This window comes from Crotalus tigris, unplaced genomic scaffold (genome assembly GCF_016545835.1).
Source record: "Crotalus tigris isolate CLP2741 ecotype Arizona unplaced genomic scaffold, ASM1654583v1 scf7180000017731.4096049, whole genome shotgun sequence".
Classification (NCBI taxonomy): Eukaryota; Metazoa; Chordata; class Lepidosauria; order Squamata; family Viperidae; genus Crotalus; species Crotalus tigris.
In genome coordinates, this window is record NW_024096599.1 from 2,033,612 (window position 1) to 2,060,508 (window position 26,897).

At 36.3% G+C, this 26,897-nt stretch overlaps 2 protein-coding genes across 7 annotated transcripts in view; one reads left to right on the forward strand and one right to left on the reverse strand.

Moving 5' to 3' along the window:
- PPP4R1 (protein phosphatase 4 regulatory subunit 1) overlaps positions 1–15,680 on the reverse strand; it is a 47,069-nt gene extending 31,389 nt beyond the window's left edge. Inside the window, exons 1-4 of one of the 3 annotated variants that reach the window (XM_039339215.1) lie at positions 15,541–15,680; positions 15,009–15,053; positions 3,065–3,200; positions 2,287–2,393 (exon numbers count right to left, since the gene is read on the reverse strand). In XM_039339215.1, the coding sequence (XP_039195149.1) occupies positions 2,287–2,393; positions 3,065–3,200; positions 15,009–15,053; positions 15,541–15,547 (295 nt within the window). In that variant the 5' untranslated portion in view covers positions 15,548–15,680. Of the gene's footprint in view, positions 1–2,286; positions 2,394–3,064; positions 3,201–15,008; positions 15,054–15,540 lie in introns of those variants that run through there. The other 2 variants (XM_039339216.1, XM_039339218.1) reach the window with 2 other exon arrangements.
- Positions 15,681–15,796: 116 nt separating this feature from the next.
- RAB31 (RAB31, member RAS oncogene family) overlaps positions 15,797–26,897 on the forward strand; it is a 42,255-nt gene continuing 31,154 nt past the window's right edge. For all 4 annotated transcript variants that reach the window (XR_005556225.1, XR_005556224.1, XR_005556226.1 and 1 more), the window contains exon 1: positions 15,797–15,921. The gene's annotated coding sequence lies outside the window, so the exon portion shown is untranslated. The remainder of the gene's footprint in view (positions 15,922–26,897) is intronic.

Sequence of the window (26,897 nt, forward strand, 5' to 3'; positions counted from 1 at the left end):
TGGATGCTAAAGTACAAGTGCCTCAGTGTCAAGTATAAGTTTCCTATCACAAATCTTCTGAAATCACCCTTCCAAGGAATAAAAGAATCACTGACCTACCCTAATATAGAAGGATACATCCTGGATACTACATCAAACACTATTGAATGGCCTAGGAAAATTATTAAAGCAACCTTTACTCCTTACACATTCCCAAAATGCTCAGGGTAAGTTCTGCATTAGAATTAATCCTGAAATCCATATTGCAATTGATAAGGCAATCAAATACTTTAAAATGTTCTACAAAAAGAGGATACAATGGACTTGATATTTGTTATATATTTTAAAAGGAGAGCAGAGGGCTCTGCATGAAATCAAAGCTGTCATAATCTTATCGTCTTTCTACAGAGATATTCATTTCCTCTTGGCAATACCTAGTCAGTTTCTCTTTATTGACAGTTACCTATTATCACGATAATGAATAGAAATAATCCATTAAAACTGGGTAACCGATATTCTGGTTAGGAATATTTTAGCGAGTATGCAATCATTTCAATGAAAGATCATAACCAATGCCATTACATTATTAATTCTGTAGAATCCTTGGTGGTTTCTGAACTTGGTTGTTTGCTTGCAGACATTTCGTTATCTGACTAGTTAATAGCACCATTGCTAAAGAGCATAATGTTTATTCTTATGTATATACAATAGCTTGTCGTGCCACTGTTGGCACTGTTCTACTTGTAGTTTCTTGATTAATTTTCTGCTTGATTATTGGCTTGGTGTTAATCCCTGCTTCTTTGGGTGTTACTTGTTGAAAAGGATGTGTTCTGGTCTTTTTGCTTCCTTCTCAGAATTTTTATTGTCTCTTTTGAATGGTGTTAAAATGTAGTTGATCCTTATATGTCTATTGATAATTGATTTGCCTGAATGCCAAGCTTCCAGGAATTCCCTGGTGTTTGATACTTTTAACTTGGTCTAGGATGTTCACAATTTCCTTCCCAGTTGAAACTAGGGTCAAGTAGGTGCATGTGTTGTGAAAATAAATTTTCATTATGTCTTCTGACTTCTAGTTGGTGTTCATGGGCATGCTCTGCTAGTCTGTACAGTCCTTACATTGCATGTTATAGATAACTCCCGTTCCCCCCCCCCTTCTTTGGCCATTTAATCTTTTGGTTTATTTAAGATGTTTTGGAGGGCTTTAGTTTGTGTGCTGTGATGATGTTGTCTGATTATAATGGTTGTTTCTGATATGTTTTGGTATACGTTCTGTTAGCCAATTTGTAACTTGTGTTACTTGTGCTATAGTGAGTTAAGCAGTCAGGCACTTTTTGATAAACTTGCCTGGCCATCTATTCTGTTGGAAGATACTGTACTATAGGCAATGTGTATCCTTTTTCTAGTTTTCTGGGTTGCTACAGTGCATTTGTACTCATTTGAATAATGCTCTTGCACAGCTCCTGTTGTGGGAGGTTGGTCATTAAGGACTTGGCTAATGTGGAATGTTTGTCAACAGACTTGGATTTCTAATTTGTTGTTTCCTCTGTTAATGAGGGTATCCAGGAAGGATAGTACAATTTTTTTTCCTCTTCCCTTGTGAATTTTATTCGTTTGAAGATGTTCATTGTTAAATATGTGTACTCCAAATACCTAAGACTGAAAGTGTCTTCTCTAAATACATTGATTGAAATACTCAGAATCATCTGAGTATCTACTTGCAGTTTGATGGATAAAAATATTAACAAATCTGAGGAACACTCATAGGATTTCTCACTCTCCCAGGACTCATAGCAGAGACTATAATCCAGTGTCTAGAAACAATAGCATTCCCACACATATAACCCAAAGGAAGGATCTGACATATAAATAATACCATTGTCATAATAAAAATAACAGCTAACATACTTACATAAAACTGTCTTTTGCATACAATGATTTCTTCCTCAAAAGCTATTTTTTATTAGACAATATTAGCTATTATTTCTGTAGAAAATCAATCAATTCAGGAACTAAACCCTTCATTCCCAAATGCATGAATATCCCATATGGATTCTTTCTAATTCCTTCTAATTTAATCTCCAATAATTTTTTTTCATGACAGCCAACAACATTCTGAATTTGATTTTATTTGAGCATTTCTATCCTACATTTAACCAGAAAGGATCTTAGAATGGTTTCCATTCCCTGCATCACTTCCTGATTAATTAAAGAGACAATTCTGTGTTTCGTTAAAGGTTTATTACTTTATGAATTTCCCAGTTCTTTCTCTTATCATACTGTCATATAAACTTTGTTCATATTACATACCTGAATCATCCGCTAGCCTGCTGACTCTTTCCAATACAGCAATACAATCTTTCTCATCATCACTCACTTCTTTCAAAGTATCCAACAAACTTCGAGCCACCATTTGCCTACAGCATTAAAAAAAAAGCTTATTGTAATTTTACTGCATATTACATTGCAATAACTTTATCCCATTTTTTTAAAAAAAATCAAACATTTATAGCTACTAAATATCTTGGGGTGATCTACAATCTCACTGGCCTTCTATATAGAATTCAAATCAGTACATATTTCATATTCTGTTTAGACCTTCACAACAAATCTGAATTTAAGCTGAGATAGTATAGTAATTTTGTTCCCCTAATACAACACTATTGTACTGCCTACAAACATTACATACAAGTGTATAGAGCCACAACTCAGAATTCATTACAATAATTAAGATCATTTTTATTATACAATATATTTCAGTATCCTAGACTTATTTTTGTAAACAGCTATGAACATTCAGTTCCCTTTTTTAACTATGTATTTTAAAAAGTATTTGAGCTATTGTTTACTTTTTCTGTGATCATAGTAAGAGATTCTTACTATTACAAAAATTATATAAAATATGATAACAGCCCTGAAAAAGGACATGTAATCCACAAAATAGAAAAAAGATAGATTTGCACATGTTTAATTTCAAAATGATATAAAGATTAAATTCTCTCTCTCTCTCTCTCTCACACACACACACACACACACACACACAAACACTGCACAATATTTACTCTATTCCTTATGCTATAAACCATACCTATTAAAAATATTCTCGCTTGCAGCGTACTTGTCCAATCTTCCCAAAGGCGTCAACATTTCATCTTGTGAGACAAAGTCCAGGGCTGAAGATGCAACAATCACATCAGATTCTGAGCTGTAGTCATCCACACCAACTATCAGAGACATCAGAAATATTTCTTATCATTACATTTCTATGGTTTAAAACAGATGGATACCTAAATACTTATGCAATAATATTTTGTAAAACTTAATCTTTCACAATGGTTTCTCTTTCAAAAGAGGTTTTTGGGCAATGATGCAATGACTTGTGAAATTTACACTTACTTGCAATTAGTTGGAAAAAAGATATTCTAATTTATTTCACTAAATACATTATTTTTTAAATAGAAAGATCCTTCTATTTTAAATATACTAAGAACATGATAATGGATGCAGAGAAAGAAACCTTCTTCTGGAGGAAGAATTATGACATTTAGATTAATTTTCCTTCCATGTAAATATCATATTTCATTCTAAAAAAAATTCTCCAATATCTCAAATTTCTATAATTTACAAAGTTACAGAAATATAAACTCTCTGTAAGGAAACATTAAAGCTACTTACAAAGGACTCTTTAGTCAAATGACAGTCTTTGTTTATAATTCTTGTCATACTGAATAAAAAAACCTATCATCATAATCTGTGTACAGTATTCAGCCACCAAAATGTCTGAAGATTCCAAAGGCTAGAATCTCAGCTTCGTATTTAAAGCAAAGCACTGCTTATATGCAAACTTTTTTTTAAAAAAGTGTATGACTTCCTTTATACATGGAAAAAATCTGAGGTAATATATGAAAGCATCAGCTATTGTAATGCTCCATGCTTTACATAACATAGATATATTGGTGTTCTACAAAAAATGGGTAAAACAAAGACAATATATACCTTTATTTTTTAACTTCCTTTCAAACATGGCTAAAAATTCCAAAAAGTCTGGAACTCACATTTTCCATACTTTGTGAGAAAGCGTATCAGTAAATTTGCTGTTAAAATGGATGCTATAAAATATACAAGTATACAACACTAAATTTCCATGTGAAACCAGTTTTATTAACATGGAACAATTTACTTGGTCAATTTCTTAAAAATATTTTAAGCCTTATGGTTTTTTCAAGGGTTTGATATTTCAAGGAACAAACTAATAAAAATAATAAAAGCACATGAATTATAAGCAGTTAATAAAACAAAGTAGTTTTTTTAAAGATCTTGTGCATCAATATTTCTCAGAATTCATTTAGCTGAATAATAAAATCCTATTTTTAAAAAATCCAAATTACCAATATCAACTGGATTAAACTTTTAATGTTAAAAGAAGACCCCAAGAGTCTTATTTAAATTAAAATTTATCCATCTGGAAAATGGTTGAGGTAAATTTGTCATTTTACATTTATAGTGTTCCAATTATATAAAAATAAAATATCACCTCTTCACATTGCAGCAGGATTCTCATACTCTACAAAGTCTAAACCAAATAAACCATATTATGACCCAGTCAATTATGATTTATTAAACAAAACATGTTTAAAAGGAGTCACCGTATAAGTGTATTTTGAACCAAGGATGAAATGTTTGACCAAGAATATGGATAAAGAATAAGGTTGGAAGTTTTGTCAGAAAATTAGAAAAACTAATAAGGTATTCAATGCAAAACTGTACTAGAACAGGGCTTTTCAACCTTTTCACCCATTGTACCACTTTTAGGATATGGCTACATCTGAGCAAGATGTCAAAAACTTGATGACCAAAAAAAAAAAAAAAAAAAAAAAAAAAAAAAGGAAAAAAGTGATAAAGTACAGGTAGTCCTCGACTTACAACAGTTCGCTTAGTGACTGTTCGAAGTTACAATGACAGTGAAAAAAGTGCCCCCCCAAGCCACAGCCAAGCAAGACCCCTGCCCGTCTGGTGGCGCTCTTCCTCTGTCCGAGGTTTTCATTGTTGTGAGCATTTCTGTTGAGGATTGGCAGCGGGAGTGGGGTGGGGGGGGTGTTTGGTTTTTATTCCCCCTATCTTCTGGGTGGTTGCAGCAGATTTTGGTCACTTCACATGATCCTGGGACACTGTGATCGTAATAAATATGAATCAGTTGCCAAGCATCTGAATGTAAATCACGAGACCCTGGAGATGCTGATCAACGCTTCTTCTAGGCTCAGCAGAAGTGCCAGGATCAGTGCTGCTTTCCAGCTGATTGGTGCTTCTTCAGGACTCAGCAGAAGCACCAGGATCAGCGCCAAGCTCCAGCTGGAGCCTGGCACTGATCCTGGTGCTTCCACTGATTCCTGACAGCCCCAAAGAAGCACCGATCAGCTAGAAAGTGGCACTGATCCTGGTGCTTCCGCTGAGCCCTGACAGCCCTGCAGCTCCAGCCATCTCTCGCCCAGGCTTGTGCGGTGCCTGCCACCGGTTCAGCTCATTCCCCTCCCCCACTACTTTTCTAGGATGGTCGTGTACCACCTACCAGGTGCCAATGTAGAAGACTCAACAGCCAGCTGTACAGGATTTAAGTGATAGGTCTTGATGTCTAACATGTGAGAAAGGCACAGGGTTGAAGATACAATAGCTTAAGAAGTGAGAGTACTGCAACACAGAAGCTAAAGAAAAATAAAGCAGGGTGAAATGAATGAGGAATATAGTAACAGAGCACCACAGAAATTGAATTATTTAGGGGGAAGGCAAATTTTGAATAAGTGAGCAGACACTTATAAGGGAATCTGGCAGAAACAGTAAGACCATGAGATTCTCAGAGCATGAACTAGAGATCAAAGATATTTGTACACTACTGTGTAAAAGTCTAACTTGCAAACTGATTGAATGTGACAAGTAAATATAATGAGAGACTAGAACAGGATGATTAGCAACATCTTCACCATAGGAGGAAAAGTAGTTTTTTTCTGTCTTGAGAAAACATTATTTGAGTTTCAAGTAGAGTAAGATATTCAGGGGTAAACCAAACAGGAAAATGCAATGGGGGAGAGGGAAGAGAGCTAAGTTACAGAGGTAGAATGAGTATCCTCACCATAGTAAGTGGTAAAGAAAATGACAGTATCAGATAGTTGAGCTAGAAAAATGTATCAAACCAGACTGTCCTTAGTTTGAGGCAACATTTTAGTCTAAGCCACTCATACTACAGAATTCAATTCACCTCTTGCAGAAATTAACAATATATCCCCAACATCTTTTGAAGACAAATTGAATCAGGCACCATAGCACATGTGATATCTAAGCTATTTAAATCTGTATCCTATAGGCCAGAGGTGGCGAAGCTATGGCACGCATGCCAGAGGTGGCCCTCGGCCCCCTCTGTGGGCACGTGCGCCATCGCCCCAGCCCTGCCTTCCCCTGCAGCCCCCTCATCAGCAACCCCCCTGGAGGAGAGTCACCCCTGGGTGTGGAGCAGTACGGCCAAGCACATGGCAGCTGGGCAGCAGGGACAAGACTCCACCCTTGCGCCCCCTCGCACGCAGTTGATGTGAGGCACGGGTGGAGGGCATGGCCACCATGGTACTGCCTGACCGATATGCGGCGGCCGTGGAGGTGGTGGGTGGCCCAGCAGATGGGGCGGGGCTGGGGTGGAGCAGGCAGGGCACAGCGATGGGGGAAGGGTGGTTTTGGGGCACTCGGTCTCTAAAAGGTTCGCCATCACTGCTATAGGCTAAAAATTATCTCTCATAAAAAAGGGAAAATAATTAATTACAAATAACAAGTTTACATTTGTAACCATCCCATTCAATAGTTAAGCTATGCAGACTATCTAACTAGAAGCATTGTTCTTTCTGTGTGAATCTGCCACAACCACCAAAACCACAGTGCAAAACCCCTGACCCATCCAGGTTTTCCTATGTACATGTGTGCACACAAAAGACAGTATTAGTGTACCTTCACAACACAGACCCAAAGAGGAACTATGTTTGTAAGCAAAATGCCTCATCAAATAAGCTGCACAGTGCTACAGGACTATGAATTTTTAATGCAGTGTGTAAGAAGCATAACATCTTATCTATGTATAAAAAGAAATGTCCTACTGTATCACATCAAATGTTTCTTCGGTCCTGCATTCTCTTTCAAACAGTGGTTAACAGATATGAGAGGAAGGATGTAAGTATGATATCAGCACTCCTCTCTTCCCATTCTCTGGAATCTGGTAATGAAAGGCCTACTGTTTCCAATACTGTATATATGCACTGACAGCCTTATCTCCATATACAGTAGTGGCCAAAATTGTGGAAACCTTTTGGGAAAAGTGTATTTTTGAGGTTTGATGGCTAATACCACTTTTCTTTTTTGGAGCAGTACCAGAAAATTATATATCAATGGAAAGATAATTTAATCAAGAATGTAATGCAACAAAGTCTGTTTAATTATCTGTACTGTATTCTATGAAACGTTATAGCCAAATAACCAGAAAAAGGAAGCATAACTTGCTTAGGTTCATCTCAGGTAGCTTTCCTTCATCTGATTGTAGCCAATGAGCACGAGTGTTTAGAGAGCCAATCAGGTGTCATCTTGTTTTGGCAATGAGCCAATCAGATCACAGTAGGATTCAGTTAATAAAATTAAAGTGATGGTGCAAAGAGTTGACTGGCTGCCCAGAAAACGATGTAAAATAGTATTATTAAGTGAACAAGGCTACAGTTATAAAGGAATTAGAAGAAAAATTGGTGGAAACTTAACCAAAGGTGGCATTTCTACTGTACACTTTTCCCAAAAGGTTTCCACAATTTTGGCCACTACTGTAGTACCTTTATACCCTCCTCTCTGAAAGCAACAAAAAGAAAGAAACATTAAGCAAAATAAAGGCATGACATGAGAGGAAAAAGAAATATATCTAAAACTAGTTTATGCAAACGGAGTACACAGCTGTGGTTCTCATTTCTACAACATCAGTACATCAATGCATATATTTTTCCATAAGTAACTCCAATCATTTTCAAAGCATAAAACAGATGGATGACATCACGTCTTTAGAAAACCAATCCCAAAGGTTAAATATATGGTATGTGAACATTATTTCTTCTTTTCAATTATGAATACCCCATCATTCAGTAACCTCAGTTTCTAGAATTACAGTAAGAGGAAAAAAATGTCTATAACTGTGTAATTATCATACACTCACTTAATTGTTCTAAGCTAAAAAGTCCAAACACTGCAAGCTTCACTTGCAATAATGAGCCAGAATTCTGAACTACAAGTTAATTAGCAGTTAATTAACTGCATGCTACCAGTTCTTCTCGCTAATGAACAACACTGTGTGTGTGTGTGTGTGTGTGTGTGTGTGTGTATTTATGTTTTGCTGCACTAGACCCAGCAACTCTGGCAAAGAACACATCCTAGCAATGAGATTTAAACAATTCTGACATCATTGCAACTGACGTTTGCCATTGTAACATAGGCTTATAGAGAAGCACTTCCAGTATTAGAACACTTTACTTGAATTCTTTCCCTACTGTACAATATAATTTGGTAAAAGAGGATCAACATTGCACAGAGCATTCTGAGTGCAGCCACACCACAATTGTTAAAAGTAAAGATACTGTTTACTTTCAAACTCTTTCCAAAAACTAAATTTGTTTTACAGCTGTTACATATTATGCCAACAGTTTCACTAAGCAAGCGTCCCAAGGTTTCTCTCAAATAGTAGGATAGAGTATTAGGGTTATTTATTTTGATGTGCATTATTTTAAAACGCCAAGCAAACGTATTTGTATAGTGGGGCTTCCAGTTGCTCTCTGGGACAGATGTTGAGATCTTTGGAAATTCTTTGCAGCTCTTCACAATCTCTTTTTTGCTTTTTAATGACTGTCATACCCTTGACAGTCCATCCCATTAATAAGGGAAAATTTGCAATAGTAGATTTTTTTCCCCTTTTTGAAACCTTCCAGAGCTTCAATTTTTCTGCTTCTTAAAAGCTAATGAATATATACCGTGTATATATTATTAAGTCACAGTATTTCAAAACAGGTATTTTTTTAAAAAGTTAGACCTTTGAGCTAAATTGATTCCTGGTGAAACTATGCTTTTTCTTGGCAGCAATACAGAAATGATTCCCATTGTCCCTTCTGGCTATTTCAGAAATCATTTGCAATTGCTTTCTTCCCAAGCTAGTCTACAAAGATGTGGATCTTGGTGATCTTCTACTGAAGCACTAAGTGGGTCCCATTCTGCTTAGCCTTTTCCAGATCGTACCAGATTTATCAGATGCTGATAGCTTCTATAATTTTAAAATATTTCCAAGAATGTTAATGAAAACGGTAAATAAAACTTCAAATTTGTTTAAATTTATATTTATATTTTAAATTTTGTAAATCCTCATTTCATTTAAATCTATCTTGCTTCAGTCGTTTTGAGATAATGTAAAAATGTCTTTTCAGATATAAACGCTGTGTGTAAACTTAACATGTCTTAAGTTTTATTAAAAATAAGCTAACTAAATCAGATCCCCTTGACTCACCTTAATGGAAATTAACTGTTAAAGCATAGTGATGCACTACTGTACTCATTGACATGAGTACAGTAGTGCATCATTATGCTTTAACATGAGGCCATAAAGCTATTTTATGTGATTCTCTGAGATCTACAGACTCTTTTAAGATTTATCTACAGAGAATATATGAGAAAACTTGGCATCAGCGTTTCAGTTTCTACATGCTGTATAAATCACAACTAAAACTATGAAATATTCAGTGGAAAACTGAAGTAAACATACTGGTCCATGTTTCATTCATTAATTTATTCATCTCTCACATCATTCTACACCTTTTATCAAAAGTGTAAATTTTTATTTGTTTTTGTACATAACTTTCTATAAAAATACCAAGCCATGAAACACTCTACAATAAAACTAAAACTAAAGCATTTAATCACTTTACAGAAATGTTACAACATTTTTGAAAATCCAGTTACAGACAAGTCTTACAAAATACCCTCTATTTCCAAAAAGGTGGTCGATTCTGATTCTTTCATGTATATGCCATCAGTGGAATCCACTTCAGCCATTTTGATTACACTACCATTCTAACAAGGTTTCTCCTAATATAGTCTTCTTGCAAAAGGAATACTTGTAGCAAGTCAGAAAAAGCATTTCCATTATTGCATTTTTTGAGTGAACAATGGGAAGATGAAATTCCCAATATTAACTTTTTTTATACAGATAAATATTCCAGTTATCTCCATATGCTTTATTTGTACTTCAGCTCTATAGTATAGATGTAAATCAGCTTTTTGTGACTGACTTAATGGTAGGTACATCACAATGGGACCCCTGATGCAAGGTTAGGCTTTTTTGCCTTATCATAAATTGTTAATAGTCTTCCACTTCTATGTTTATAAAGATTTATAAAATATTTAAGTCTGCTTTGAAGCAAAAGGGAACGCATAACTTAATAAAATACTTCTTTTAAGAAAAATGATCATTTCATACAAATTGTTTTGAAAGTTATGATACTAATATGATTGAAACCTTTTTAAAGTTGCTAAGTAACTTTTTCAAGGGATTTTTCAGATACGGTAACTGTAAATATGAATACAGCAATTAAGCATATTTTACTTAGCGTATTTTTTCCAGTATGTTTTCAATATTATATTATTTCAGTATATTTAATATTTTTATTTAAATACTAATTTAAGCTACTATTTTTCTGTTCAAATATCTCACTTCAATTTAGTTCAGTTTAATTTAATGCTTTGAATATAGAAATATTTTTGAGATATTTAGTATAACATATTAACATATTACACTGTATAATTTTAAGGTTATTAAACAGATATGATGAACCTGATGCAAATTCATTTAAAGTATTGGAAATTTCTTCCATTTTCATACCATTTCGTTATATAGTATTTATTTCATGACAATAAATTTTTTTTTAGTAATGAAAGCATGAAACAAGCCAGAATTTTAGTGTGTTTTTACTGCATGGTTTGTAATTACAGTTTTGGGAAAAACCATACATAAAATGCTAAGATTTTATTATCTTGCTGCAGTGTTTCTGAAGATCTTATATATTCATCTTCGCATATATTCTATTGTAACATAGTTCTTTCAAAAACTATATCTGAGTACTGCTGGAGATATATTCCTAAACTAGATTGAACTTTTGGACTACAGATGTATTAGCTTTAAAATGGAAAGTCATTCAAAATGTAGCATAGGTATTTGCATAAATAAGAATGAAAAAAATGTGCAATTAATTCGTTCAATATTTATTACAGGAGAATCAATATAATAGTCCACAAGATTGTAGGGATAATGGGAAAATACTATAAACAAGGATTATAAAAAACAAATTAGCTAGAAAAGTTTAGCTATTTAAAAAATATTTAATTCTTTCAAAGGCTAGCTATGTTTTTAGCATTTGAGTATTGGTAATTGAGTGCAATATTTCTATCAAAGATTGATATACTATTACATTCAAAATTGAAATTATATTAACTTTGAAATTCAAGAATTCAAGTTTAGCTATAGGAGTCTAGTGTATTTTTTTATTGTGTTTCTTAATGAAGAATTAATTGTAACTATCGAACCCAAACTACTACAACTACCACAACTACTACCTACTAATAATTTGGGCTGAAAATTCAATAAGCAACTTTAGAATGATTCAAGAGGAAGAATTATCAATATGCAAACTACACAACAGTACATAATATGTGTAATCTATTTAAAAATAATAGATTTCTTTCCTGACTTTATAACTACTATACAAAACTAGGTATTTTGTAAATCCTATTCAGCTATTTATCTGAAAAATGTTAAAATCATCTGAATAACCACAAAAGTTAATAAAATTAATAGACTTGTCTCTGTAAAAAGTGTAATAATGGAAAACATGACATATTTTAATATTCCAGTGATTCCAGAACCACAGGGGCAAATTTATTCATTAAAAATGCTTTGTAAAATGCTTCCTTATGTTTTGACATAGCTAAAATGGTAAGGTAGCAAACTGGTTCCAACAGAGGTCAGCTTTCAGGATTTACTGTTTTTATATATTCTGTATAAATTAAACATTCTACATCCAAAATATGTTTCCTCAGAATCTCTCTAGTTCTCTCATAGACCATGTATAGTACAAATTCTGGTAAAAGGCCATATGGCAGCAGTTTCCTTAGAATTGCTGTTTTCTAGTTTGTTTGAAAATGACTGGCAGAGGCCGCCAAACTAAGAAAAGGGTTAACTAAAACCAAAGTTCCCTTGATAATTCTGATTATTAATGGAGAAATAGAAGATGGAAAGATAGTGTTCTTGAAAGTGACAAACTGGAATACAACCCCAAGTCCAATTAGACATAATTTAGACATTAGACATTGGGCTGCTGTTTTTGCCTAAAATAATTTTACAGTACAAACTCTCAAATGAAAAAGTAGAGAACATCTTAGCCTTCTTCCTTCCTAAGGCATGAAATGGCACACCTAAGAACACAACAAATTACATATTAAATTCTAGGCTAAAATACCCACCAACCAGTCTCTTATAGGAGATCAACTTATAACAATTAATTCAATTTTTACTGGCATTATCAGTGCCTCACTTATGGCCAGGTAAAGATTCTACCTTTATCCATAAATCTCTGAGTACAGATGAAGTATTTTGATGAACGTTTCTACAGTCTCTGTAGAGAGGGGCAAGACAGCTGCACTACTCGAGGAACACACAAAGTACAACGCTCAGAATAAAGCATGTAAGAACAAGAAATAATGTGTTCTCAGTTGAAGAACTTTGGCACAAAGATGACTTTTACAGGAAATGAAGCTAATATAGAATTCAAACACATCAAGCACTCATTAAAAGATACTCGTCTTTGATAAAAAATTTTCCCACTGTAACTCTAATAATCAAGAAAGTAAAGGCACGAAAACTCATACGACAAATGCCACTTTCATGGGTTAGCAAAGAGAGAAAACAATCCCGTGAATATTAATGTGAATTCAGCTGTACAAGATGAATGCTAAAACATTGTTTACAATTAGAAAGCAACTTTACTTTCCCCTAAAATTGCCCTTACAAATTAGAAACTTTGCAAGATAAATACTGTTACACACTAATTCAATCTAAGAGTTAATGGCCAGAAAATAATTACAGACAATGTATGTCTCCAGGCAGATAGCATTGGAGTCACTCAAAAAATATTTTATAATAGTAACAAATTGTTTTACATCTTTATTGGTGATATATATAAAGTACAGCCACTTCTGATTTTTTCATTGTTAGTTCACTTTTCCATTATCTCAAGGATCTCCATTAGTACCTATGCAGTCCAATATACTCTTATCTATGCTTGCCAAGCCTGCACCTGTCAATCATTAAAACAAAAGATTCTGTTTTAAAAAATAAATTGATGTTCTGCACAGTTATCACCATATTTCATATCCAAGAATCCTTTGCATTCCTTATAGGCAATCTTACAGGAGGGGAAAATGTTAAGTTTCTACTTCTACTTTTTAAAATAAATGTCCACACTTGTCCAGAAAAAAAATAAAGACTAACTGAGGTGATTATAATGAGTACTGGCTGAACAAGACAGAATATCATAGAGCTATCTTGCTGTTTTGTCTTCTGAGATTTCAGATTTGATTAGACAGATTCAAAATGATTCTGATATTGTTTAAATGGACAAGCCCTCCTGCATGGCTGCCTTTTTAAAAAAAGTTTCTATATCATGATATCAAAATGCTGCATGCACAAACTGACTTTAAAAAGTTCAGGTCTCTGAGGCATAATGTAATTCACAGATCTTTCAAACCTCACAATAAATAATAATCTTCATATATGCCAAATTAAGGACAGTGCAAATATAATCTATTTGAAACACTTATACCTATTTTTAAATAAATATGTCTTGTATTAATTATAGTCATTCCAATTGGCAGAAAGTCTCAGAAGGAAATCCCTTCTACCCCAACTGCAAACCCATCACCAAATTTATTTAAAACAGAAATTAACTTGCATTTTTTTTCTAAAACAGGAGAAGCAAAATACAATGCAATGCAAATAAATATGTATTCACACTGCTGGATATCCCCCTTTTCTGTACAGCTCCTGCTTTGCACCACACCAGATCTGTTATTAAGGTTTCTATATCTCTCCAGAGTAGATTTTGGGTACATGAAGAATTATTTCATGTTTGCACTGTAGAAGCCAGTTTTTCTATCCAGAAAACTATTTAGCTGAATATTATTCAAGATCAAAGACACTACCACATTTTTAAAAATTCTTTATAAAAAGTAAACTGTTCTTCACTGCGTCAACTAGCCCAAAAACGAATACAGCCAACCTCAGTAGAGGGATAAATTAAAAATGAAAACGTTACAGCCCGAAAGAAAACCAATTCCCGTATTTCCACGTTAAACCAATTTCAGTGGCAAGAAATAAACAACTCCCTTCAAAGGAAGGAGTAGTAAGTGGAAGCTCCGAAGCACCACATGACCTACATCACATTCATCAAAAGACTCGCAACCATGCTATTAATCCAACCAACCCATCAAATTCATAGCATTCCCCATGTTTTCAGTTCATGGCCTCCAAGGATGTAAAGACACCCACAGATAACTTTGCAAGCCACATAGTGCATCTAAATGCCAGCAAATGGAGAAAACAGCCCGGACAGCTGAGCCTGGCTACTTCCTCCCACAATGCAATTTGGGCCGCCCCCACGATTTCAAACCCTCCATTCACGGAAACAAAATTAAAGAGGTCAACAATGCTCCTCTGCCCCTCCCGTATTTCATCCAAGGCACCAACCGCGCTTGAAAAGAGATGGGTTCCCTCTCCCCATTTCATTCAAGCCTCGGGGGCACCCCTGAGTTTCCGGATGAGAAGGAAGTGGGCCCGCCCCCGGCCCTCCCCAGTTAGCAACAGGGCTGGGAGGGCCTTCCATGTGCAAGGGGGAAGGAAAAGGAAGGCGGCGGCGGCGGCGGCGGATACTCACATCCGTCTATCTCCTCCTGAACGTCCTCCTGGAGCAGCGACAGATCTGGGCAGGCGGATTAAGACAAAACAAAAGGCAACATGAATTCTCGCCGAGGGACTCCGCGCGGCGCCCTCCGCCCCAGCCTCATTACGGGCTCCTTTGGCACCCGAGCGCACACCTCACCCTCGCCCCCTCCTCACATTCCCACTCCGAGGGAAGAGAGACGGAAGGGGGACGCCTCCCTCTGCCAACAAATCCCACAAGCCCTTCCTACCTCACTGTCACTGAGCAACGCGATTTGAGCCGCGTAGGTTTTTTTTAAAAGGAGAGAAAAAAACAACCCCACACTTTCACCATAGTTGCTCCCCACAGGCGCTAGTAGTCCATGCACACGGGCAGAGGCCCAGATACCCCACCCAAATCGGGGAGTTGCCCGGGGGTCTCTCTCAGGCGCGCTACCCTTCCTTTTGGGACTTATTTGTTTCGAGGGAGGGGGCTTTCGCAACGGGACGAAGGGGGAGGATTGGGGTGGAAGGATGGTGCTACCTACCCGCCATCTTCCTGCAAACCTCCCCGCCCGGTTCCAGGGGCTACATTTAACTGCAAGGGCACCAAGAAGCGAGGGCTGAGGGAAAAGACAGCTGGCTTGAGGCCTTTGGGCCCAGGCGCGTTTCCGGGCGTCCCCGGGAGAGTCTCAAATCGAGCGAGCGAGCCGGAGAGGGAGGGGTCTGAGGCAGACACAAACGGCTGCCCCCGCCTCCACCAGGGAGGGAAGTCAGGCAGGCAGGCGAGCCTGATGCAGACAAGCCGAGCAGCTCTGCTGTTCACCTCTCCTCCTCCGACTGACTCACCGCAGCCTCGAGAGCCGCCTCGGCCGGGCGCAGCCCTGTAGGAGCGGTTTATCCCGGCCGGACAGGCCCAGCCGGAATCGGTAATGCGGAATGAATGGCTTTAACCAGCTCGAAAAAAGCCACATGGCACATTGACGCGCCCCTCCCAGGGTCCAGCTCTAGTCCTGAGAATGGCTTCCCTTGACTCAGACCTGACCTTGTCTCCCCGTCTTCCTTCAAATTGGTTGAAAGACATGAAATTTGAGATGTTTGTCTCTCCTGGTGGGCAGTGGCACCATTTTATAGTTACGCTTGAAGGTTGTTAGATGTCCTTTACATACTTTTTCTTTCTTGGATCAGACACTCATTTCTCTCCCTCCCCCCTTGTAAGCGGATGTTCTCTTGGCATTGTCCGTGTTGTCACTGGCTTCATTTTTCTTTTTTTGGATGCTTTTAACCCCTATCTAGGTTAGAAGCTTTTTATTATATTGTACTGTTTTCCTATGTAGAATATTCTGCATTAAACTTAACCAACAATAAACTGGAATGATAAAATTGAACTCACTATTTTAATTGTAGGTGACCCCTTTGGTTTATAAGATGGCAAATGGAGCTATTGATGTCTGGCACAGCAATAAATAGATTAAACCATTATGATGTCATTCTATGAAGAACTACCTTTCAGAATTGGTGTCACAATGCAGCAAATTCATGCTTTATCTTATCTCTTGACAATACAAAAAATTGTACAAAAAATTAATCAAACTACGATTTGGAATGCAAACTACTATGTCAAGGAAAGACACATTAATAAGAATCTTTAGGCTCATATATAAGCACACTGAGATTTAAGAGAAAATAATATTTTGACAGGGAAAAATAGCTGCTATAACCTAATGATTAGAAATATTGTCAGATAGGAGTTCCCTAGTTGAAATCTTATAGGATTAAAGCATTAAAGCATCATATGGCCACATTAGTTACTATTTTTCTTTCTTTTCTGCAGAAAAATATGCTGGCAAAAAATTGCTGCTTCTGTTGTTAGCTCTGTTCTGTCTCAGTCATGAGCTGATGACTATTGCTATCCTTGCTGTTTTAATGTACAACACTTTAAAGAAAAGAATTGATGGGAGTCCTCCATCATGCATCACCTACCAACAGGAAAACAGCCACCAATCACTCTGTCTAACGAGATGAACTAGTACTGGTATAGGGAGGTGCTTGGTGTAGCAACCTATCAGGTTGTCTAATTAATAGCTTGCAAACCCCAATGTGCTCTGTGCCTATGTTGTGTCAGGTTGTGAGTCTGGCATTCTTATGAAAGAGCTAAATCTGTGTCCGAGTAACTGGCAAATAAGTTGTAGGCATGAAAGAAGTTGGGGGGGGGGAGAGAAGCAGGAAAGAATGGTTGATAATGAATAAGTTCCATCTGGTAATGCTGCAAGGGCATGCCAGTGTTGGCAAAGAGCAGTACCAGGAATTAGACCAAAATTTTAAAAAATACAGCCATATGTATACAGCAAAAAAGGTCTAATATACGCTGTGATGGCAGAACCATCCACAGACAGCTATTAGAACCAGGCTGTCTCTTCTAGTTTATATCAAACTTTGCAACACTAGACTAGCCCTTTCTTAAGGAAGCGCTACTTTTAAAAAATAGATCTAGTGCTTTTTCAAAGGGCATGCAATCCTTATTTAAAAAGCAGGTTTAGCTCTCTTTAAAAAAAGATGAAATTGATATTTATAAGAAAGCTGTATTACCTTTATAAATGTACCAGAAAGCGCCTGGCAGGCATTACTTAGGGAAATGCCTTTCCAAAAGGCATCTACCAGTGCTCACTCCTGTAGCTCATGTAAAAGTGGGTATGGAGAATAATTCTTCAGAGACCATAACAAAGAGGATGTGCCTTCAGAAACTTACATTGGTCAGTAGGAGCTGTGCAGACCCTACATCTCACAATATCACATCATCAGTGAAAATGCCATTTTCCCATTGGCAAAAAACGCATTGGGAGAAAAGGGAGCAGTATTTTAAAATAAGAACAATTAAAACTTGCTTTAGTTGTAGCATGGAAATAGAATGAAGGCAATGTTATAAGGCCATAGTATAATGAAAATCAGTTGTGAGATAATGTTTGTCCTTCAATTGGAAATACAAGAATAAATCAAGGGTAGAACTGAATGCAATTTTGAAACTAATATGTAAAGTAAAGCTTATGTTATAGTCTCATCCACTTCTAATCTATCATATAGAGACAATAACATTGGATTATAATCTATAATATGGATAAAACACTTAGCAACCAGTCAAAGTTATGATGGATCTCCCAAGGTATTTATGACCCGGCTCTGAAGTTCTAATGGCTGGAACTTTGATCGCATTTCAGGGTCTTGGCAACTGGCCCACATTTACAACCATTTGCAGCATCATACAATCATGTCACCACATTTTATAATATTTTTGCCAAAAACTGCCTTTACTTCCAGTTTTCAGCAAAAATGTCTCATCGCAAACAAGTGGTTCACTTAATCTGTTGCATTAATGACTGTCACACTTGCTACCTCAATCTTCTTGTAAAATTATGCATTACTGTGCCTACAGTTCCTCTTACAAAAGAAGGAAACTCCAGATTCATCTGATATAATCAGATATGGGTATGGTATCATTAGATTTTCTGTATTATGATCTTACCATGGGCCATTTGCCAAGTTGTTCTATGTAGCACGTAATCTGTAGTACCTATCCCAGAGAAGAAGGGGAGGGGTGAGTTTAGTATAATTAAGAATTATCTAGATTGCAATATTTTAAAATGGAGCAAATAATAAAACTTCAAAAACTATATCATGAAAGCACTTTCATATTAAAAATCATAATACATTAATTATGTCCATGTGCCCTTATTTAATTAAAACCTTCTCATGTCGAGAATACTGCATCCAATACAGATAAAACAATTTAAAGTGTCTTTTCAAAGCTGTCCCTGCATGCTGGAATACCATACCACTTAGGACTAGGTTGATCCCAACTTTGCTCATCTTTTGGAAAGACCTGAAGATCATGTTATTTTCCCATGCATGGAGATAGTCAGGCTAAATCAGGTGTGTCAAACTCAATTTCATTGAGGGCTGCATCAGCATTGCGGTTGCCCTTGGGGGACTGGGTGGGTGTGGCCAGGGTGGGTACAGCCTACTGGGTGGGCATGGATGGAATAGGTGTTGCCTACTGGGTGGACATGGCCAACTCTACATCGTTCACGTCAAGGGTGCCTGTGGGGGCCTGGGCAAGAGTGGGACAGATCTGAGGGTCTCTGGCAGAAGGGGGTGGGACGGGGGCAAGAGCCAAGGCGTGGTCCATTTCTTCATTCCTCACAAAGGCTGACACCTCCCCAGCATGCACCCAGGGGGCGGAGCCAACTCGGCAGGGGCTGGTTCCTCACTGTTTCTGGACGGCCTTGTAGAGCTAAGACTGATTGCATTTCAGCATAGATGGCCACCACAAAATTGTACATTGGCTCCCGGCTGGCCTGCGCCAGGGCCAAGGCAGCGGGGGCTGTTCCCTCACTGGCTTCGCGGGCCACATGAAACCACGGGTCACATCCAGCCCCCGGAACTTGTGTTTAACATGTCTGGGGTAAATGAACCAACAATGCTGGTATATGTGGTGTTCACTAGCCACTTTGTGTTTCAGTTGGTTGTGAAATACATTCTTACTGTATTTTTTAATTTTTGTCATTTGCCAAGAGTTGTATTTATGAGTTGGGCAGCCATATAAATTTATTTAAATGAATATATAAAGTACAATATAAGCAATAACATATTACCATTTAAATAGTTAAAATCTGTAATCTCATACCCTACCACCCTGAAACACCTACAAGGGCTTGTTCACAAATCTCTCTAAACCATTGGAGGGCTTATTAAAATTATGTGTGAACTGGTTATCATAGTATTGTTAAATAGCCATGGTATTTAAAAAAATGCTTATGTCTGCTTAATGTAGTAGGACTACCAGCTGCAGATTGGCTCAATATTAAGATAAGAATAGTCTGGGTGAAGAACAAGTAAATGGGGAAAGCAAACACTTTGTCACTGATCTCTATAAAATAAATGGACATAGAATAAAAGGAAGGCTCCACCAGAAAGCTATCAACATAAGAGGAAGCAAAGGCATTTCTATTAACAGTGAGGAAATAATACTTGCAAGAACTGCAAGATGGTTGGACAGGAATTTATTATGGTGACCTAAGTATTAGAGGTGTATTTGTCCTGGATGAAGATAATGCATTTCTAAGCAAAAACAATTTGATTCATTAAGCAGTAGAATAATGAGGGGCCACACTTTGATATTTAAGATTATGAAGAGAACATAGAAGTTATGAGCTTGAAGGAAAGTTTTGTGAATGTGTGCATGGCAAGAGATTTGGAAAGTACTAAACAGCCTGTGTCCTAATGGGTCATCATTTTAGAGATATTTCCTTAACTAAACGGAAACAGAATGACCAAAGGCAGCCAAAAAACAGTGCAGCAGGAGCATCTTCCAACTTTCTTTTGGTTTCAGTAATGGGTTTCCTTGTGAGAATCTTGAAACTTTCCCCTTCCCTTCCTACCCCATCCCATCTCTTTCTAATATGCAGGAAAGTGGCTGCTGCTAGCTGGAGGAAAGAGTGAGGGATTGTGAGATTGACTGGGAAACTGTCACAGAATGTTGAAAATGAAGATAATGTGATTGCATTCCCTTAGGAGTCATGATTCCCAGATTTTGGAAACATTCTGTAAGCTAGCCCATTTGAATTACCTTGGTTCAAAAGTTATCACACTATTTTGCCCACTTAAAGGTCATGGTAAGAGTTTTAGTGATGTATAGATTTATATACTGTTCTTTCAGGTTTTATTGGAAGAAATTGGCCTTGAGACTTAATAGGAAGACATACAGCAAATCTTACTGGATAGGAAAAATTTGGAACCTTAAGGAACGGAGAAGCAGAGAAGAAAGTACTCCCTGCCAGAAGATGAGGAAAATGATGGTGACTTGCTGCTGTGAGAGACAAAAACAGCTATGTGTCTGGATTCTTTGGTTCATGAAGAATCCCATTCCTCATAAGTAAGCCATAAGCTATTGTCCGTTCTCCCAAATGCAGGATATGCAGTAATGTTTAAATTATCGTATAGAAAGACAATTTTAAGTTAAGAAGAAATTGAAGGAATTGGTACTTTAATCCTCATGAAGTATTAAGTGTTAGATATGACAGTATATATCAAATACCTGACAATGGTTTATAGAAAGACCATTTTAAGTTGAATAGGAGAAATTTTCTATAACATAATGAGTTCTAAGGAGCTAGATAGCTTTTCATATGAAGGTACATTTAATCACATACAGTGTAAACATTCACACAGGGTGAATGTTGCACTTTGCATTGCAAAGTATAGTAGTTGGTATTTTCCAAATGACACAAAAAAGCATTTCATACGCTGAACACCATAACAAATTTCTCTGTTCATGTAACCAGATTATAACCCACAAGTTGCAATATAAAATACTACTTAGTGATCCAAAGATTTTAGTGAGTACCCAGGATACTAATTTTATAATACAATATAATAATTTTATTTAAAAATTATCTACAAATGGAAAATATGGAAAAAGAGAATTTCCATTGCAAGTTCCTGGTTTAAATTCAAGGATGTATTTAGGAATGAATGAATGGGTGAATGAATGAATGAATGAAAATGTATATGGCTGCCTAATTCATTTTCAGTGACTTTGGGCAACTTACAAAGATAAAAAATTAACATAAAACAATAAAAAGCAATAATACCCCTGAAGACAACAATCAATCAGTCAAATAAGCCACTTGATGGGCCTCATCCCATCCTGGGTTCCCCAGGTCTGTTGGCAAAACCAGGTCTTCAGCACCTTGTGAAAGAGTATCAAACTGGGTGTCAATCTTATTTCTGTGGGGATAATGTTCCAAAGGGAAGGAACCACCATACAAAAGGAGAGGGGATTTGCAGCATTCCTTGCCCTCCCCACTGTAGTAGGTTGGGTAGATGTGATTAGATTCATAGTTTATGTTCATGAAAATCTTTTAAAAATGAATTACTGAATTAATTTAGAATATTTTGATCCCTGCCCAACACTGTTAAGCATGCTTAAGTCCACACTGAAATGTAACCATTATAAAAATTCAGATGACTTGCTTTTTAGAATGTTTATGTGTTACAATTAAGCAGTACTAGCCATTTGTTATGTACTTGATGTGAGAAACAAGAAAATAGGAGAGAAAATGGTTGTGAGCAAAGAAAATAGTCTGTCATTCATGCAGGGACCAGCCACTGAGAAATCCTACTCCGTATAAGTGAAAGGCATAGCGACCCAATTACCTTTCTTCTCTAATAACTGCTTCATACTCTGGAACATTTCACCTCTTGAGGTGAAATATCCTAAACCTTATAGCCTTCAGGAAGGTACTCAAGACTATTCCACTGAATCTTTGGTGTTAGCAGTCTAAGAGCTGCCATGTACTTAGCTAGTTTGGGAGGGTTATTAATTCTTTTGTGGAGGAGTTGTAAATCATGAATGTTGGTTAATTAAGGACAGCCTTGAGTCCAAGGCAAGCAGCATATAATATTTTGTAGAAATAAATAAAATGAGTATAAGTGACAAACCTGCCTCTCTTAGCTTCGTTTCCTTGAGCAACAAAAACTACAATACTAGAATAAAGGCAAATGATTGGCTGCTTTACATCCCTTGTTAAAAGAAGTGTCACAATCCCAGTATGACAGTGAGTTGCTTCTTGGCTGTCAGAAATAACTGAGCAAAAGGTATTTTTTTCTCAAGGGTCTATGTGCTTCTTTTCATGCACCTATTTCATACTTTTTATGTATGGAATAGATATCTGTTTCCTTAGATTCTTATGACTATAATTTGTTGTTTTAGCTCATGATTTATGTTGATTACTTTTATTTAGTATCCTATTATGATTTATGTTGATTGCTTTAATAACCTATGACTATCACTGAGTATTGTATCTATGATTTATGATGATTGTATTTTATGATGATTATCACTTGTTGCTTGTGTGTACACTGAGAGCTTATGCACCGGAGACAAATTCCTTATGTGTGTCCAATCACACTTGGCCAATAAAGAATTCTATTTTTATTTTTATATTTATATTTATTTTTTCTAATGATCATTAATATCTTATGAAGAGACGAATCTTGATTTGCCATGTGTGTACTTATGCCCAGTAGTTCTGGCTAGTAATAACTTCCTGACAAAAGTTTCTTATTAATAAGAAACATGGATTTAAGATATTCATATCTTCATTGAGATTTCCTTAACATATTCTGTGTATACTAATTCCACAAGCTTGTGTTATCCATATTATAGATTCAGATATGGGTCTTTCACATCCCAGTAATATATTTCTTCACAGCACCATCTGCAGCAACTGCAGTGATGACAGGGTGTCAGCTATATATAAATGCCATCCTTATACATTTGTATTTCAGTTTCTGACACAAACATGAAAATGTGTCTGATAACATTGTTGCATGCATTTCATAATTTGTCTCCCTGCCATAACGCATCTCTTCGGGGACTGCTGCTCATAAACATTTCATTCTCTAAGTCTCAAAAAAGTCCTGCTGTTTTGATCATTTCCTTCTTATCTTTTCACATATCTTTTCTTTTGGTTGTTTCTAAGCAAAGAAATAAGTACACTAAGATTGCTCTAGAAAGAACCATGTTGTGATATCCTTTTCATTTTGTATTCTACATACGTGTTGTGGTAAATATGTTGCAAGGTTCTGTGAAGTAGAACGGCTATTTTCTTAATTGTTGACATTTGGCACAATACATTTCTGCTAAATCTTATAGGGTTGAATTAATTTGTGTTTTATTTCAGTGTTTTATATATTTGATATATATTTGCTTAATTACTGCCAAATTCATCTGGAATGACTGATATTTTAAAGTATTTGTTATTTTATCATAAAACTTAGCCACTTTATTTATAAAATTAGCCTTTGTATTTATTTTATATTAATCCAGAGATTACTTCTCTAAAGTCTATTCAGGTAGTTCTTGAAGTAGACAGGCCATTTAATGACTGTTTGAAGTTATGAATACACTTCAAAAGTGTACTTATGACACGGGTTCAACATTGTGACCAACAGAAGACCTCTGAAGTTATGTGGCCTAGATTCAGTCTTTCCTGAAGTAGCAGCCATTTTTAATCCTGTGACCTCCCTTTGAGAATCAGAAGTCATCCAGTTACAGCAGGTGATTTCCGAGGTCTATATGGTCATGTGTGTATTTTCCACTGGACACATGACCAATTCAGATTGGGGTTTTTGCATCCAGTGTGCTTTCTTTCCACCTCACTGTTGCCATATGGAGGACTAGAAAAGTGAATCTATCGTTCCTACCTTTGTTACTTCTTTTGTTGCCTTGAGGATTGGAATACTGTAGTTGTTTTGTTAATACTTTAAAATTTTCTTTTTTATTATAGTACTGTGCTTGTTTGTAAGTACTTTACAAACTACTGTGCTTGTTTGTGAGTACTTTATAAAGATAACTTTTTTTTATCACTGTGCTTGTTTGTGTTTGCCTTGGATTTGCTTGTAAAAATACTAGCCACGTCTACAGAAAGCAAATTCAGCAAAGTTCCTTTGCATTCTACTATACTGTGTTTCTTTGCATAGGGTTTAAGATGGCTTGGAGAACATTCCTTTGCATTCTACTGTGGCAGTTCTACTGAACTGGAGGCTCCACACTGGGAAGCCCTGCAAATTCAGCCCCTACCCCAAGTTAAGTCCAGGCACCTGCCTGGAGGTGCTGTGGTTTGGAAGTGGAGAGTCACCTCACTTTGCTAGAACTGCTGATGGGCAGGCAGCAGCGATTCTCTTCAGAGGCTCCATGCTGGCCTCTCAGTTTACTTAATGATTGTGAAGATCAGGGCTTTTTTTTGTCATAGAACGCCCAGAACAGAGTTCCGGCACCTTTTTTGGATGGAACCTTGTAAGGTAGGCAAGGCAGGTTGTATGACATGTGTGAGTTCCGGCACTTTTTTTTTTTTTTTTTACAAAAAAAGCACTGGTGAAGATCATTTAATGAACCAAAGCAACCAGCAAACCCAATGTTTGTTCATTTAATGACCCAGTTGATTTACTTAACAAGCATAGTAAAAATGTCACAAAATGAGTAATCCATTTTATGACAGTCTTGATTTATTTCTGTATAAAATTAATAGTTATCTTCCTTAGTAACTTTTTTTTCATATCCTTCCACTGTATTCAACATGTGATCTTGTTAAACCGAAGATAGTTCCAGAATTCCCAGCATTCCCAGTCATCAATCTTGCATTCTTTCTTCAGACTTCTAATATTTTCATTTTTTTCCATAGACATACTGGCATGACATAATCATGTAAGCAGTATCAGCATTTCTCTTTGGTCATCACATATCAGTTTATTTAGCAAATGCTTCTTAGTCTAATATTCATACACTCAGTTCAGCTTTAATTTAATATTTACTTTAATCCATTCAATTTAACCTGAGTCGAAACTGCTCATAGCATAATAACAATAAGTATAAAAAATTTAAAAAGCAAGAAAATAAGTAGAAGAAAAAGTACAGAAGAAGAATATAAATGTAAGTCCAGCCAAAAACAAAAATACTATACATCCCAGAAGGAGCTACATCCACTCCAGCTCTAGCCCAGTACACCATAGGAAAAAGATACTAGCAAACCCTTTTTCAATGTTCAATATTGGGTCACAAATCCTATCTCTATCAAAACAGAGTATGTCCCATCAATATCACATGAGAAGGCCTGATTTCCTAGTTTATCTAGGAAATGTCAAACAAATTTATAATCTCACAAGTTAACAAGCAAGCATTAAGTGTTGGGGGGGGGGGAGAACCACAGTGCTTTCTCTGCCTTAAATGGACTATTATTGCTAAACCTCAATCCTACAATTTTCAAGCTACATACTGTTCTTACAAAAAGACTATATAGTTTTGATGTTTTGTGTGAACATAAATATTTGCAGTCAGTAGTATGCTCTATCACTCTATTACACTCTGATTTGTTTTAATAAAGTTGCAATTTTTTGAACTTAAAAGTAAATGTTTAATTTTTTTTTAGAGAATTAAAACTCAGATGTTTTCCAAATTAAAATCTGCAGGGCCTATAATTAGGATAACAAGACTTGGGTTTTTTCATAACATATTGAAAAATGAGAGATTCCTTAGGAATGTTTCCCTGACCTCAGGTCTTTAAATACAGACTGTTATGAAAGTTCCTGGAATAAAAAGGGACAGACACTGTTCATAATTGATCCCATGTTTACCCTTTTTGTACACAAAGATTATCTTAACGGTTGTACCTTATCCTGTGTGATCTAGTGATAAGAAACATAATTCCTTTAACATTAACATAATCCCAGAAACTTCTTGGATGAGAAGCGAAATGTTTTCAGAGAAAAAACTAACAAAGTTCATTTGCCTTTTGGAAAAACACCCTTGGGACTCTACTAGAGAGGTTTAAATTAAATTAATTTACCCAGTTTAAGATTGTCACATTGGGCAATTTACTATTTCTCAAACCAATGTACCAGAAAATTGTTGGAATGATAGGAAATGTTGAAGATGGGAGTGCTAATAAAACGAATAATTGGAAGCTTTGTAAGATGCTGTGGTTTCTCTGCCTGTTCTGAGTGAAGATATGAATAGGTGTTATCTATTTGAAGGTACAAGAGGAGACTTTTAGTACTCTATAATTTGGTAATCCTAGAAACACCTAGTTTATCGAGTTTACTGAGAATTAATTCTATTGCCCTTTGATATCTCACTGAACTGGTTGGATTAGGCTTTCAAAACATTGTATTAGAGAAAAATTAATGGGCTTTATACAGGTCACAAAATTCAGCTTTTGTATGATAGGCTTAGAATTCTAAATTTGCTTTCCTTAGCCAATGTTTGCATTATTGGCTATAATTTAAGGAATAACAATTCTATCCTACGTATTGCTACTTAGATGGTTTAATCTCTGACTTGATGTGTTTT